The sequence below is a fragment of the Atractosteus spatula genome, chromosome 5 (assembly GCF_055471065.1).
Source record: "Atractosteus spatula isolate fAtrSpa1 chromosome 5, fAtrSpa1.hap1, whole genome shotgun sequence".
Classification (NCBI taxonomy): Eukaryota; Metazoa; Chordata; class Actinopteri; order Semionotiformes; family Lepisosteidae; genus Atractosteus; species Atractosteus spatula.
The window spans coordinates 65,730,339-65,745,473 of NC_142710.1; the positions used below are offsets into that span (position 1 = coordinate 65,730,339).

Consider the following 15,135-nt stretch of genomic DNA (forward strand, 5'->3'; position numbering starts at 1 on the left):
GTGTGCGTGCACTGTCCCCTGGGGGAGGGGGGGCTCCCCAGTGTGTGTGCACTGTCCTCTGGGGGAGGGGGGCTCCCCGGTGTGCGTGCTGGAGCGCTGTGCCCTGCAGGTAGGGGACGCCAGCGGCCCCCTTGCGTGCTGCAGCCGCAGTGCAAAGCCCGAGGCCGAGGGGGGATTAGAGGGATAACCGGCCTATTCCGGGCTGCTCATGTGATGGCCGTGTTCTCCGCTGACCCTGCTTACTCGCACAGATTACTGTGCCCCCACCCCCAACACCCCCGGCACCTGAGAGGTGAAGCAGCCTTATCGCCCAGCTCCGGTCCACGTCCTGTCCTGTCCAGTCCAGTCCGCTCCGTCTCCGCGCTGCACGGGCTGTGGGCCCGACCTCCTCGCCACACGGCGCCGACCTGTGACCCTCCTGCCCTGAGGTGAGTGCCCGCCTGCACAGCAGCCTCCCCCTCCCGGCCTGTCCTCCGCCGGCTGTGCCCGGTCCTTCACTGGCACGACGCTGGGCAGGATGAGGAAGAGCGCTTCGAGAGTCGATTTATCAAACACAGAGCCTGCAGCAGACCGCAGTAGGGATCCAGGGATTTCTCTGGGGGGGCTACAGCAATGGGGGGGGGGGGGGGGTAGCCCTGGAGAATCTGGGAACAGCTGGAGCCGGGGGACCTCGGCCAGCGCGGCCTCCTTCGCAGTGGACAGTGGGCAGGGAGCCGGGAGCAGGGGGGGCGCGGGGGCCGTCCAGAGTGGGACAGTCCGTCTCCCGTCCCGCCAGCGCTGGCTCTGCGGATTAGAGACGACATACAAAGGGGGATTGTGTGGTAGTGCAGCGATTGAGCTTGTGTGGAGAGCTCTACATCATAATCTCATTAAAGCAGCAGTTAATTACCTGCCCCAGTAGCTCCGGCTCCCTGAGCCCAGCGACAGCTCGACTCGGCTCGGCACGGCTCGGCGGGAGTCTCCCGCCGCGACTGAACCCCAACAGCTGTGGAGGAGAACAAACCAACAGGAGCTCAAGTAGCTCTTCACAATTAACCGGGTTGGTTTCTAGGCCGCCCTTGATTAAGGAGCTGGCTCAGCGCTCGTCTCTCTCGGGGGGTCACCACGCTGCGATGAGTTCCCTCGCCCCCGTGTCTCCTAGGGAAGCGGTATGGCGTATCCACGGTAGCCTGCGTGTGTGGCCTTCGAAACCCGCCCAGCCCCGCTGACTGCCCTCCCTTTGTCCGCAGAGCGATGGAGACGTGCAGGCTGGGAGCACCCTCTCGGTGAGCCCCTGGCCCCGAGTCTGCGTGCGCAGGAGAGGGCATGAGCGCCCTCCTGCTGCTGGCCCTGGGGCTGCTGGCCTCTCCCGGGGGTGCCCTGCAGCCTGCCCGCGTCCCCCTCGTGCCTGGCCAGCCCTTTCTGGTGCTGTGGGGGATCCCCGACTCCTTGTGCGAGGGGCGCCCCGACCCCAGCGCCTTTGGCATGCTCAGCAACGACTCGGCGGGCCAGTTTGTTGTCTTCTACCGGGACGGCCTGGGGCTGTACCCCTACTATGACCCCCAGAACCAGCCCGTGGCGGGGGGGCTGCCCCAGCACACCAGCCTGGACATGCACCTGCTGAAAATGGACGCTGACGTGACCTCCGCCCTGCCCCGGCCCGACTACCGCGGCCTGGCCGCCATCCACTGGGAAGACTGGGCGCCGCTCTGGGACCGCAACCGCGGCAAGAAGGAGATCTACCGGGAGCAGTCCCGTTCCCTGCTCCGGCAGTTCTTCCCCGACTGGGCTCCCGCGGAGCTGGACAAGTGGGCTCAGGTAAAGACGCTGGGAGCGTGGCAGGGTCCGAGTGGCCAGGGCAGGAGAGAGGGGGGCCGCAGTGCGCTGACCTGCGTTGCTGGAAAAGCTTTTGCTGCCTAGCGTTGGGCAGCACAGTGGCACAGTGTTTATAATTGTTGCCTCGCAGCGCTAGGGCCCTGGGTTCAGTTCCAGACCTGGAGTGCTATCTGTGTGGAGTTTGCATGTTCCCCCCGTGTTCCTGTGGGGTTCCTCCCACAGCCCAGAGACAGGCTGGTGGGTTAACTGGCTTCTTGGAAAACTGGCCCTGATGTGTCTGCGAGTGTGTGTGTGTCTGTGAGTGAGTGTGAGTGTGAGTGTGCCCTGTGATGGACTGGCATCACTCCAGGGTGTACCCCACCTCGCACCTGTTGTCAGTCAGTCTGGGCTTCGGCTCTCTGCGACCCAGAGCTGGACAGAGTGGTCAGAGGGCAGATGGAGGGGCGTGCCCATGCCCCAGTCGCCCTGCTGGGTGCGCCTGCGTGTCCGGAGACCGCCGCCACAGGAAGGGGCCCTGAGCGTCGCTGACGAACACCCCCGCACCGGCGCGAGCCCCGAGCGGACCGCACGCGCATGACAGTGCAGCTCAAAGCGATCGCTCCGATGGGGAAGCAGGGGCCAGGACTGCAGAGCTCCTGTTGGTCAGCACCCTTTGGTGGTCTCCACTCACGTCCTTCCTTGTCTCCAAGGTGGACTTCGAGACGGCGGCGCAGGCCCTCCTGCTGGAGACCCTGCAGGAGGCCCACTGGCTGCGGCCCCAGGCCCTGTGGGGCTTCTCCCCCTACCCCACCTGCCCCGGCCCCGGCCAGCACCCGGCCAACGCCACCGGCCGCTGCCCCGCGGCGGAGATGGCGCTGAACGATGAGGCGCAGTGGCTCTGGAAGAAGTCGTCCGCCCTCTACCCCTCCCTGCAGCTGGACAAGCCGCTGGGCGGCTCCGCGGGCGCGCGGCTGCACTCCTCCAGCCAGCTCCGGGAGGCCCTGCGAGTGGCGGCCCTGGCGGGCGCGGCCCACGACCTGCCCGTGTTCCCCTTGGTCAGGAGCGTCTACGCCGAGACCGCTTCCTTCCTCTCGGAGGTGAGTGCGTGGCTGTCAGGACTGGACAGGACGTCCCGCACGCGAAACACAGGATCTAAGCCAACTGCTGTGCTTTATCCCGGTAATGGGGAGAAAACCGATTAACTAGAAGCAGACAAACTAAGCTAATTGGCTGATGCTTTTATCTGGATATTTATGCACCATTTTACTAAAGCAATTTAAGCGAAGCGCCGGGGTACAGCAGCTGGGATTCAAACCTGCAGCCATCCAAACACAATTCCAAGGCCCTGGTCACTCCTCTACACTGCTATTGGACCAGAGTTCCTCAGCTTTTGTACTTCGTGGCCACAGACCCATCTGGTCCTCAGTCCTCTCTGTCTTAGCTGAGGAAGGAAACGAATCACTCTACTGTAGCCAACCGGTCTTTTCTCAGGTCCAAAGAGATGCTGTACAGCTCTCTGTGGCTGTTGTGGCCCCCTGTTGGCCCAGAGGACCAGAGCTGAGGAATTCTTGCAGACGAGCAGAAGCCTGGAGTTCAGCCTGCCCGGTGTAGCTCTCACCTCTCAAGTATGAACAACCAAAGAAAAATTACAATCCAGTGGAGACCGCTTGACCCATCGGGCCTATTGGGTGGTCAGTACCTAATTGGTCTCAGGTTTTCAGCCAGCTGTTTCTTGAAAGGTGTCAGGATGTTATTTGTGGCTGTGCGGCTTGTTCCGCAGGGTTCTTATTTCCTGATTGTACTGATGCTCTCTTAGTGCTCTGTCATTATACAGTAAAACACATTACGAAGAGTTGTTAAACATTGCAGCCTCTAGCCTAAAGCGGTACCCTGAGATTAAACCTAACTGCGCCCGAGCTGCAGACATCTGCAAGAATAGAAGGAAATTCTTCCAGGCTGATGACAAACAGTGTTTGTAGGTGATAAAGTATCTGCTGAGCCCCCCCTCCCAGTTCAGACAGCCCTCGGCTTTAGGGATTTAGCATCTGAAGGGAGAACAGAGAGAGAGGATGAGATCTTGTCAGGGACAGGGATGATGGATTAATGGGGTTTGTGACTCACTGCCGGATAAGAAATGATTGCGCACCAGCAGGGGGGGTGATGACGAGCTGGGGGCGTGACAGCGCGGGGCAGAGGGGTAAGGGGCTGATCTGAGGATCAATCGATAGCGCTCAGGAGGCACGTTTCAGAACCAGCGTCAGTCTGGTGTGCGTCAGCAGCCCTTCCAGCTGATGTGGGAGGAAAGGCATTGTGAAATCCCAGCTCGAACCCCTGGCCGGCAGAGCTGGTCAAGGCACCCGGCGAACCGGGCTGCACCCCACTCCTACCCCCTTCCTGAAAAAAAAAAACCCATCCAGGACCGGTGATTGGAAAAGTGAACGGATCTGCGTGTCGTGTGCAGGCTGACCTGGTCCACACCATCGGAGAGAGCGCCGCCCTGGGGGCCGCGGGCGCCGTCGTCTGGGAGAAGTTCTTCTCCACCAAGACCCAGGTACCTCTCGGGGGAACGGATATTTTTTCTAACAAATCGAGAGAGCAGGAAGGCGAGAGAGCAGGGGGGTGAGAGAGCAGGAGGGCGAGAGAGCAGGAAGGCGAGAGAGCAGGAAGGTGAGAGAGCAGGGGGGTGAGAGAGCAGGAAGGTGAGAGAGCAGGGGGGTGAGAGAGCAGGAAGGTGAGAGAGCGGGAGGGCGAGAGAGCAAGGGGGTGAGAGAGCAGGGGGGTGAGAGAGCGGGAGGGCGAGAGAGCGGGAGGGCGAGAGAGCAAGGGGGTGAGAGAGCAGGGGGGTGAGAGAGCAGGGGGGTAAAGGAGCAGGAAGGTGAGAGAGCAGGGGGGTGAGAGAGCAGGGGGGCGAGAGAGCAGGAAGGTGAGAGAGCAGGGGGGTGAGAGAGCAGGGGGGCGAGAGAGCAGGAAGGTGAGAGAGCAGGGGGGTGAGAGAGCAGGAGGGCGAGAGAGCAGGGGGGTGAGAAAGCAGGGGGGTGAGAAACAGGAGGGCGAGAGAGCAGGAAGGCGAGAGAGCAGGAAGGTGAGAGAGCAAGGGGGTGAGAGAGCAGGAAGGTGAGAGAGCAGGGGGGCGAGAGAGAGCAGGAGGGCGAGAGAGCAGGAGGGCGAGAGAGCAGGAAGGTGAGAGAGCAAGGGGGTGAGAGAGCAGGAGGGTGAGAGAGCAGGGGGGTGAGAGAACAGGGGGGTGAGAGAGCAGGGGGGTGAGAGAGCAAGGGGACGAGTGAACAGGGGGGTGAGAGAGCAGGGGGGTGAGAGAGAGCAGGGGGGTGAGAGAGCAGGGGGGTGAGAGAACAGGGGGGTGAGAGAGCAGGGGGGTGAGAGAGCAAGGGGACGAGTGAACAGGGGGGTGAGAGAGCAGGGGGGTGAGAGAACAGGGGGGTGAGAGAGCAGGGGGGTGAGAGAGCAAGGGGACGAGTGAACAGGGGTGAGAGAGAGCAGGGGGGTGAGAGAGCAGGGGGGTGAGAGAGCAGGGGGGTGAGAGAGCAAGGGGACGAGTGAACAGGAAGGTGAGAGAGCAGGAAGGTGAGAGAGCAAGGGGGTGAGAGAGCAGGGGGGTGAGAGAGAGCAGGAAGGTGAGAGAGCAGGGGGGCGAGAGAGCAGGAAGGTGAGAGAGCAAGGGGGTGAGAGAGCAGGGGGGTGAGAGAGAGCAGGGGGGTGAGAGAACAGGGGGTAATCAGAGACCCCGTTTAGCCTCCCGGTCCCTGTGTTGGCAGAGGGGCTGCTGGGAGCTGGCGGACTACGTGCGCGGCGTGCTGGGGCCCTACGTGGTGAACGTGACCACGGCGGCCCGGCTGTGCGGCGAGGGGCTGTGCCAGGGCCGGGGCCGGTGTGTGCGGAGGGACCCCGAGGAGCCCACCTACCTGCACCTGCCAGCGGACGGCTTCCAGCTCACGCCCGACGCCAACGGCACCGCAGACAGCGTCCGGGCTCGGGGGCAGCTGCCGCCCGGGCACCTGGAGGCGTGGCGCCTGGGCTTCCAGTGCCAGTGGTACGAACCCCTGGAGGGCACGGCTGCGGACCAGGAGCCCACCAGCGCGGGGGGCACCAGGAAGGCCGGGGAGACAGCCGTGCCGGCAAAGACGCCTGCCCTGAGCCGCGGCGCCCCCTGCCTGCAGGGCAGCTTCTCTTCCCTCCTCCTCGCCACGCTCGTGGTCGCCAGAGCCTGCCGGTCCCACTGACACCTCACCTGAGCCTCTGGGCCCAGCGACAAGAGCCACCACAATGCCTTGTATACAGTATAGAGACACAGCCCTGACTAGCGGACACTGTCAGGCAGAGGAGGGGTATTGGCCCCAGTGTCCTGACTACTGCTCAGTACAGATCCCAGGACACTGTAAGAGGAGGGGTGTTAATGTAACCCCAATGTCCTGACCACCAGTCAGTACAGGTAGTAACAAAAATTCCTTACACTTCTATAACGCTGTTCTGGACACTCCCCTCCAAAGCGCTTCACAGGTCATGGGGATCCCCTCCACCCCCACCAGTGTGCAGCCCCACCTGGATGATGCTCCAGTCTGCTCCCCACACACCAGCTCTCAGTGGGGAGGACAGCAGAGTGATGGAGCCGGTTCAGAGAGGAGGATCATCAGTTGGCCGTGACTGATAAAGGCCAGGGGAGAAATTTGCCCAGGACACTGGGGTTACACCCCTACTCTTTTCGAGAAACGCCCTGGGATTTTTAATAACCACAGAGAGTCAGGACCTCGGTTTCTCATCCAAAGGACGGCAGCTTTTTACAGTGTAGTGTCCCCGTCACTATACTGGGGCATTAGGACCCACACAGACTGCAGGGTGAGCGCCCCCTACTGGCCCCGCTGACAGCTCTTCCAGCAGCAGCCTTAGTGTTTCCCAGGAGTCTCCCCTCCAGGTACTGGCCAGGCTCACACTGCTGGGCTCCAGCGGGCTGCCAGCTGGGAGCTGCAGGGTGAGAGAGCTGACAGGGGTCGGGACAGTGCAGTCTGGCTGCAGAGACCATCTCATATCTGAATGTGCGCCAGTCTGTTTTCCCAGCAGTGCTTTGGCGCGCTGGCCTACGCTTGGTTGCCCCGCTGGTGCGTCTCAGAAACAGACAGGGTGGGGCAGGACTCGTCCCGGGACACTGCCGCGGCCGCTCTCGGGACGCGCTGGCTGGTCGAAGACTGCTCCCGCCATTAAAGGAACGCACGCCGAGAAACACCCACATCTTATCTGCAAAGTGTTTTTATTCACAAACATTCACAGTGTCGTTGCAGGCTTAGCGTGATAACATGGTGTAAAATAAAAAAAATCATTCCATCGATTCACAGCTGATTTTGTCAATATCCCTTATTTCTGTTTTTTTTTTAATTATTGTGCTCTACCTGAGTCAGAAGGTTTGCAGTGAAGCATGTTCATGCTTCTCATGGAGGCTGTGCTCGCCGGCGCTCCATCAGCTCTGGCAGATAAGAAGGGACTGATGGGATTGCGGCCTCTCAGGCGTGATAAGGCTGGAAATCCGCAGGGCTGGTCGAAGCCGTAATCCGGCATGTGGATCTCCTTCCTGAGATGTCTGAGGCGGCGGGCGGATGGAATTAACCCCACAGGGAGCGATTACAGCCCAGGGCAGGGCGGGGCCAAGCTGCCCCTCACACAGGGGGGGCATGGGTCTGCCTCTGGCAGGGGTGCGAGACCGGTCTGGGGCGCATGGCCGTACCCATCCCTCCCCGAGCGCCTCAGTCTGCACAGGCGGCGCTCGGACCGCAGGTGGCAACTGGACATGTGTTAGGGAACACATGTCCTGCTGGCAGTGTGAGCTGAAGAGGGGAGCAGAGATACAGGGACAGGGCAGGGAACAGCTGCTCAGGGCTGCTCAATCCTGCAGCCCCTCCAGTTCTCTGCTGCTGCCAGCTCCTTAACTGCCTGCTCGGCGGTTAGCAGGACCGACGCGCACCACCGAAAGAGCTGGCTGCACCAGAGTCAGCGGAGCGGACCGGAGAGGCCCCAGGCCGAGCACACCCGCCGCGCAGCACTCAAAACCCAGACGATTCGGGTTCCCCGTGTGGGGGGGTCTCTGGTATGCCATGGGGGTTTTGGTTAGGTATTTCATCCGTTGCTATCTTCACATCCCTTCTGTGAGAAAAACCCCACCGTTCCCCCGGCCTGTCCCCGGGAGTATCCAGGCGTGGATGTGTACCGAGGGTACAGGATCAAGGTGAGGAGTGACTCCCCGGTGCAGTCGCCTCAGTGTGGCCAGCTGGGCGTGTCCCTGAGTATCGTGCACACAGGTCTGCATGTGGCATAGAGCCCGGCACGTATGTACTTCAGCAGCAGGGGGCAGTGTGGTGCACCGCTATCTTCCCCAGAGCTGCCAGGTGCACACGGCACACAGGACGCTGAAGAGGAGGGCAGTGCCAGGCTGTGTCCTGGGCGCCCTGCTGTCGGGGCTCTGGCATTGCCCTCCGGTCCTGCCCTGGTAGCAGTGGCAGCGGAAGGCCTGTCTCAGGCGCGCCCTCGCCGCGCGGCTGAGCTCCCCCTGCACGGAGACCAGCGGCTCCCCCTCGCGGCCGTCGCCCGGGCGCACCTGGATGCGGAAGGCCCGGGCGTCCAGGTGCAGGAAGGCGTCAGAGTCACGCTCCCTGCGCACGCAGCGCCCCCTGCTGCTGCAGAGGTGCCGGCTGCACAGGCGCGCGGCCGTGGTGACATTGAGGATGTAGGGGCCCAGCGTGCTCTTCAGGTAAGTGTTCAGCTGCAGGCAGATGTCCTGGAGGGAGAATACAGAGAGTCAGGGCACCTGGGGCAGGGCTGCTCTGTGTCTAACAACAGTACAGCACAGTGTAGTCCAATACCAGACAGTACAGTACGATACAGTACAGTATTGTACAATACAGCACAGTATAGTACAATACCAGATGGTACAGTACTATACAGTATAGGACAATACCAGACAGCTCCAAGGAGGGTCTGTGCTTTCACCAGCTCTGCAACTGATCAATTACATTAATAGATAATTAACTCCTTTATACAATTAAGGATCTGACTGTGCTGAACACCTGGTGTGAATTACTGTGCTGATTACTGTCCCTGTCTTACAGCACGAGATTTAGGGCTCTCAGAAAGCACAGGATCAGCCACCCTGAAAAATGTAATTTTAAACTGTTGAAACTTTGTTAGGATTTTTTCGATGTCTTACCACTTGTTTTTGAAAACATTCTGAATCCACACTGTTCCTAAATATGGGAGTTAGCTTCAACAGCAACAGCAGTGACTGGGCGCTTACCCTGGAGCGAGAGTAGTCAACCCCTCCCCAGAGAACAACTCCACTGGCCCCCAGGGCGGCGCTCTCCCCGATGGTGGACACCAGGTCCATCTGGAACAGACACAGCCGGTAAGTCTACAGAACCCCTCTACAGAATTCACCCCCAATTCAGAGTCGAAGAGCAAAGAAAATGATCTCCTATCATTCAAACTGCCAGAACCGTTAATCGTCGCAGCCCTCAGCAGTCAGAGGTGACCTGGAGTGAAAAGCTGGACTTCCAGAGTGATGGGTTATTCCACAGTTTTAACGGAATTATAACCAGGTTGCTCTTCTGCTTCAAGGCAGGGCGAGTAACACTCTGCAGCTTGTAGAGTGGAATGAGGCCTCAGTAGTGGCGGTGGTCCTGTTATTGTCTCCCCTCAGGAATGACACCCACCTGCCTGAAGAGCGCCTCAGTGTGCTTGTTGCAGTTCTGAACACGGGGCACAGCGGCCTCAGCACTGAAGACCACACACAGACAGCAAACAGCCCTGATTTCGGTCTGCTGTACTGAAGGGAGCCACTAGGTGGAAGGCGAGGCCACAGCTCCACCAGGCTCCGCAGTGACGTTTCTCTTCCTCATTCGAACCCGCAGCTGCACCTCGTCTCCACCCCAGTGCATCAGCGCTCGTTCCGTGTTAGAGGACGCGCCGCACTGGGGACCTAACCGCTGAGGAGACCCGCTCCCTCCCTCTGCCCCTCCTGCCGCTCAGACGGGTGTTTCCCAGGCGGGAGGATGTGAAAGAGCTTTCATGAGCCGGCGGGTTTTCAGCCAGCGGGAAGCGTGAGCTGTCGAGCCGGATCCAGCTCTGAGGAAACCTCCAGAGCAGAGAGGCTCCAGCGGAACCGACCCCTGGGATAGACAGAACCCACTCCTCCCTTCCAGTCCTCATTAATACTATTATTAATAATCACTTACGCCTCTATAGCGCTCTTCTGGACACCCCACTCACAGCGCTGTACAGGTCATGGGGATCCCCCTCCACCCCCACCAGTGTGCAGCCCCACCTGGACGATGCTCCAGTCCGCCCCCCCACACAGCAGCTCTCAGTGGGGAGGAGAGCAGAGTGATGAAGCCAGTTCAGAGAGGGGGGTTATTAGGAGGCCATGACTGGTAAAGGCCAGGGGGAAATTTGGCCAGGACACTGGGGTAACACCCCTACTCTTTTTGAGAAACACCCTGGGATTTTTAATGACCACAGAGAGTCAGGACCTCGGTTTCTCATCCAAAGGACAGCACCTGTTTACAGTGTAGTGTCCCCGTCACTATACTGGGGCATTAGGACCCACACAGACCACAGGGTGAGAGCAGCCCCTGCTGGTCCCACTAACACCTCTTCCAGCAGCAGCCTCAGCTTTCCCAGGGGTCTCCCCTCCAGGTACTGGCCAGGCTCACACGTGCTGAGCTCCAGTGGGCTATAGCGCGGCTGGCTCTGGGGTCAGGCGGTGGCGGAGGGGCGCCTCACCTCCGTCAGCGGGGCGAGGGAGTAGGCGTAGAAGGGGCGGCTGTAGACGAAGACGGGCAGCGAGGCGGGCGAGGGCGTGGAGCTCGCCACCCGCAGCGCCTCCCCCACGCGCGCCCGTGCGAAGAGCCGGGCCTGGGGCGAGGAGCGCAGCTCCCCCTGCAGGTAGACGGAGGGGTAGAGCGCCTTGCTCTCAGAGAAGAGCCAGCCCAGCGCGTCGTTGCGCCGCAGCTCCAGCGGGGGGCAGCGCCCCGTGTAGTTGCGGAAGCCCCTCTTGTACTCGTGGTTGTAGCAGTCAGGGAAGAGGTAGAGCCCCCACAGCCCCCCCGGCCGCAGCCCCCGGGCCTGGCGCAGCGTCTCGGTCAGGAAGCGCCGGGCCGCCGTGTCAAACTCCCAGACGGCCTGCCGCTCCACCTGCGCCAGGCAGAGAGGGAGAGACAGGGCCTGAGCCGGAGAGCGCCACCAGGGGGCAGGCCAGCTCCCGGGCCAGCGGGACAGAGGCGCCGGCCAGCAGGGACCCACCTTCCCGGGGGGCCAGTCCGGCCGCAGCGCGCGGACGAGCTCCCGCGACTTCCGCTGGTACACCTCCTTGTCTGCCCAGTTGCGCTCCCACTGCGGGCGCCACTCCTCCCAGTCCACCACGGCCAGGCCCGAGAAGGCCGGCCAGGGCAGGGAGCGCCGCACGTCGCTCGCCAGCTTCTCGCTGTGCGCCAGCAGGCTGGCGTTCTGCGGGCAGCCCCCGTTCACCGGCCAGCCGCTGCCGTTGTAGAAGGGGTAGAGGCCCAGCTGGTCGAGGTAGAAGATGGCGAGGCGGGGCCCGGCGAACGCCTGCGCGGGGTTGGCGACGATGCCGAACGGACCCAGCGCCAGGGGGGCCCCGTGCCGCGTGTGGCACTGCTGCGTGGGCGCGTTCCAGTAGACCTGGAAGGGCTCGCCGGGGGACGCGGGCAGGGCCGCTGGTTTGTCGCACCGACACAGCGCCACCTGCAGTGCCAGGAGAGAGAGGAGAGCCGCTCCCTGGAGCGCGGCGCCCCCGAGTGGAGAGACAGGGGGTGGCGTAGCACCTGAAGTCAGTTTTACCTTCTGTGCCTGCGCCTGCCCAGTCCGGAGCCGGGCCTCAGTACTGCAGGGGACACAGCGAGAAGGAGAGATGAGCTGGAAGCACTGGTGCAGGATCTCAACATGTCTTCAGCCTTCGATGAGTGGCTGATCCCAGTCTGGGAACAACACCTGTGACAAGCGGGCTGCAGTGCCTGCAGGGGGCTGTAGTCAGCAGTCAGTGCCTGCAGGGGGCTGCAGTGTGCATTCAGTGCCTGCAGGGGGCTGTAGTCAGCAGTCAGTGCCTGCAGGGGGCTGTAGTCAGCAGTCAGTGCCTGCAGGGGGCTGCAGTGTGCAGTCAGTGCCTGCAGGGGGCTGTAGTCAGCAGCCAGTGCCTGCAGGGGGCTGTAGTCAGCAGTCAGTGCCCGCAGGGGGCCGCAGTGTGCAGTCAGTGCCTGTAGGGGGCTGTAGTCTGTGCTAATTCCAAGACTGGGATGGAATCCATCCTGGGGTGGGGGGGAGGCTGGGTTTGTCAGAACAGGTTAGGAGGAGAAGCAGTCGTGAAGGGAGCACGATTTCTTCATTCCCCAGAGCCTGGGAAAGCCCCAGACTGGACTGGAAGCATTAAGGAGGTGGTGTGTCTGGAGCTGGGGGGGGGGGTCACCGTCAGTGCGTGTGTGTGGGTGCGGGGGAGGGGGGTGTGGGTGATGGGGGCAAGGGCTGTTCCCGACTCCTCCCTCCCAGCTGTCTCAGAGGCTGAGGCTGACTCCATGGGACACCTGCTGCAACCCAGTTCTTCTGTCCACTCTGCCAGGACACAGCAGCACACAGCGAGGCGGATTTCGAAGAGGACTAGGCGGTATGAGCCACAGGGCGCAGGAGGGGCAGCAGCTGCTCCAGTGGTCGGAGACGCGCAGACCCCCACACCTCTGACGTGTGGGCGCTGAGCTGGGTGCTCGAGGCCGTGCGCTCTGCGGAGGAAGTGTATCCTGACACAGTGTATCCTGAGCTGAACCGGCCGCCCTGCCGTCTGACGCCCCTCCGCTCCGGACAGCTGTCCCAGCGTGCAGCCGACCACGCTTCCCGGGAGGAGGGGGGCAGACGGGCAGACCGTCGCTTCCAAAAATAAACGGAGAGAATTCGAGACCCTGTCCACTGCGCTGCGGTCAGACAGATGGTCTGGAAGGGGGGGTAGCCCCTTGTGTAAACTCCCCCACTGTGGCAGAAACACACCGGGAGAGAGAAAATCTGTCCCTAGTGTTGCCTCCTGCCCCCTTGTCCTGCCCACATCCCCCCAGTCACTTCTAAAGAAGCCCCCTCACCTGTGATCAGTACCCTCACCACCCTGCCAGGCCACAGCGCCCCCCGGTCTCCTAAACATCTCACCTCAGAGGCTGGCCAACAGGTGTCCAGCCTCCTGGGAGTTCAGACAGAGGGAGGAAACCTCTGAGAGGTGTTCAGACAACCCCACCCCTAGTGAGAGGCAGTTAACTCACCTGCAGACAGCAGCAGCCATGACAGGAGACAGGAGACAGGAGACAGCCCCCCGCCAACTCCTCTCAGCAGCGTCACACAGTATCAGGTTGGTGCCCAGCGAGTCCGATTTCTACCATCTCCACTCCCTCTCCATTCTTCTCTCCCAGCGCACTCCCTCCCTGCCTGAGGCCCACGAGCCTTCGGCCCTGCCCAGTCCACGCGCGCTGTCCGCTCTCTGAGCCCTCTCTGCGAGGGCGAGGTCACTAGAACTGGGTGAGCACAGCGGAGCAGTCCACTGCGCCTGGCAAGCCAGCAAGGAGGGGTGGGGGATGCTTTAGCACCTGAGACTCCCCCCATTGCTGAAGAGTGGTACGCTCCATCCCATATGTTTGAGGGCAACAGCTACTTGCCTTTTCATCTCCTCCCTTTCCAACCCCTTGACTCTGTGCCATCACTCCGTCTCTTTCAGCCATTCACACCAGGGCCTGGAGAATGTGCGCTTCAAAAAACAAAAGCTACAGAAGGGCTGAATCCCTCGTCTGAGACACACGGTCTGTCCCTGGAGACACGGCTGTCCAGATTGTGCAGGGACTGACGCACACTTGCTCTGAGACAGAGACGAGCACTAGAGGCACCGGGGCTACACTGCTTGGCTTTAAATAGTGCAGGATCTTATTTTAACACCGTGCACACGCTGGCGGTCGCTCCCTCTGAGCATCTCAATCACCTATTTACCAAGCGACAGAGCCCGGGCGCAACAGGATTTTGAAAAAGATAAGAAGTCTTTCCATTTGTATAGCGCCTTTCATTCTAAAGCATCCCAGAGAGCTGCACACAGCGTGGTACACTCTCCCTGCGGGCTGGGAATAATTCATCCCGTTCTGTTCCCAATGTTCCTTCTGCTCTTATTGTTCTCCGTATGGGGTGAAGGCTCATTCTCCTCACGCTTAAGTTATTAGCTATTGCTATTGATATGCCAAGATACCCCAGAAGTCACCATGTTGCAACCATCTGCTGTCCATTCCACAAACATTCGCCTGCTGTTAGCTGCCTGCCTCCCCAGTTTTCTGCTTTAAATGCCCCTCTGCTGACACACAATAATACACCTGTGACAAAACACCAAGCACTGAAGGGAGCAGGCACAAACACACCCCTGTGTAGCAGCCCTGTAACAGCAGCAGCATGGCACTGGAAATCCTGGCGCCCTCCCAGCACTGTGCAAACCAGGTGCAATGCATCTGGCACTGCCCGGAGGCGCCGCTCAGTCCGGAGGGCACACGAGGCTCTGGGCACCAGGCTGCAGCTGCTCTTGCACACTGGAGGCAACCCTGTGACTCCCTGACTCCCTGCTGCACTGACCAGGGGCTGCCCATCACGCACAGGCCCGGCGGTCTGCCAGGAAATGTACTGACTGAGCCTCTTGCTTCTCTCCTCTCCCCTGTCTATCCTCTGTCCTCTCCCTTTCTCTCCTCTCCCTTTCTCTCCTCTCCCGTCTATCCTCTGTCCCCTCCCTTTCTCTCCTCTCCCCTGTCTATCCTCTGTCCCCTCCCTTTCTCTCCTCTCCCCTGTCTATCCTCTGTCCTCTCCCTTTCTCTCCTCTCCCGTCTATCCTCTGTCCTCTCCCTTTCTCTCCTCTCCCGTCTATCCTCTGTCCTCTCCCTTTCTCTCCTCTCCCGTCTATCCTCTGTCCCCTCCCTTTCTCTCCTCTCCCCTGTCTATCCTCTGTCCCCTCCCTTTCTCTCCTCTCCCCTGTCTATCCTCTGTCCTCTCCCTTTCTCTCCTCTCCCCTGTCTATCCTCTGTCCTCTCCCTTTCTCTCCTCTCCCCTGTCTATCCTCTGTCCTCTCCCTTTCTCTCCTCTCCCCTGTCTATCCTCTGTCCCCTCCCTTTCTCTCCTCTCCCCTGTCTATCCTCTGTCCCCTCCCTTTCTCTCCTCTCCCCTGTCTATCCTCTGTCCTCTCCCTTTCTCTCCTCTCCCCTGTCTATCCTCTATCCTCTTCCTTCTCCCAAGACAGAGCCACCTGCTTCCCTGAACTTCAGGGTGGAAACAAAC

At 61.0% G+C, this 15,135-nt stretch overlaps 2 protein-coding genes across 5 annotated transcripts; one reads left to right on the plus strand and one right to left on the minus strand.

Moving 5' to 3' along the window:
* The first annotated feature begins 1,305 nt into the window (after positions 1-1,305).
* LOC148835517 (hyaluronidase-2) lies at positions 1,306-6,032 on the plus strand. Its single transcript, XM_088915817.1, has 4 exons — positions 1,306-1,797; positions 2,505-2,891; positions 4,256-4,345; positions 5,568-6,032. The coding sequence occupies exons 1-4, from the start codon at positions 1,306-1,308 to the stop codon at positions 6,030-6,032; spliced, it is 1,434 nt and encodes a 477-aa protein (XP_088771943.1).
* Positions 6,033-7,037: 1,005 nt separating this feature from the next.
* On the minus strand, positions 7,038-13,511 carry LOC148835518 (hyaluronidase Ba Hy-1-like). Of its 4 annotated transcripts, none has more exons than XM_088917914.1 (6): positions 13,104-13,511; positions 12,387-12,578; positions 11,092-11,692; positions 10,573-10,983; positions 9,089-9,178; positions 7,038-8,572 (listed from the first exon to the last, which is right to left on the minus strand). In XM_088917914.1, the coding sequence occupies exons 1-6, from the start codon at positions 13,121-13,123 to the stop codon at positions 8,162-8,164; spliced, it is 1,725 nt and encodes a 574-aa protein (XP_088774040.1). In that variant the 5' UTR covers positions 13,124-13,511; the 3' UTR covers positions 7,038-8,161. The 4 variants fall into 4 exon arrangements, with proteins under 4 accessions (XP_088774040.1, XP_088774039.1, XP_088774041.1 ...); XM_088917913.1 differs by having other exon boundaries at positions 9,002-9,178; XM_088917915.1 differs by lacking the exon at positions 12,387-12,578 and having other exon boundaries at positions 9,002-9,178.
* Between the last annotated feature and the right edge of the window lie 1,624 nt (positions 13,512-15,135).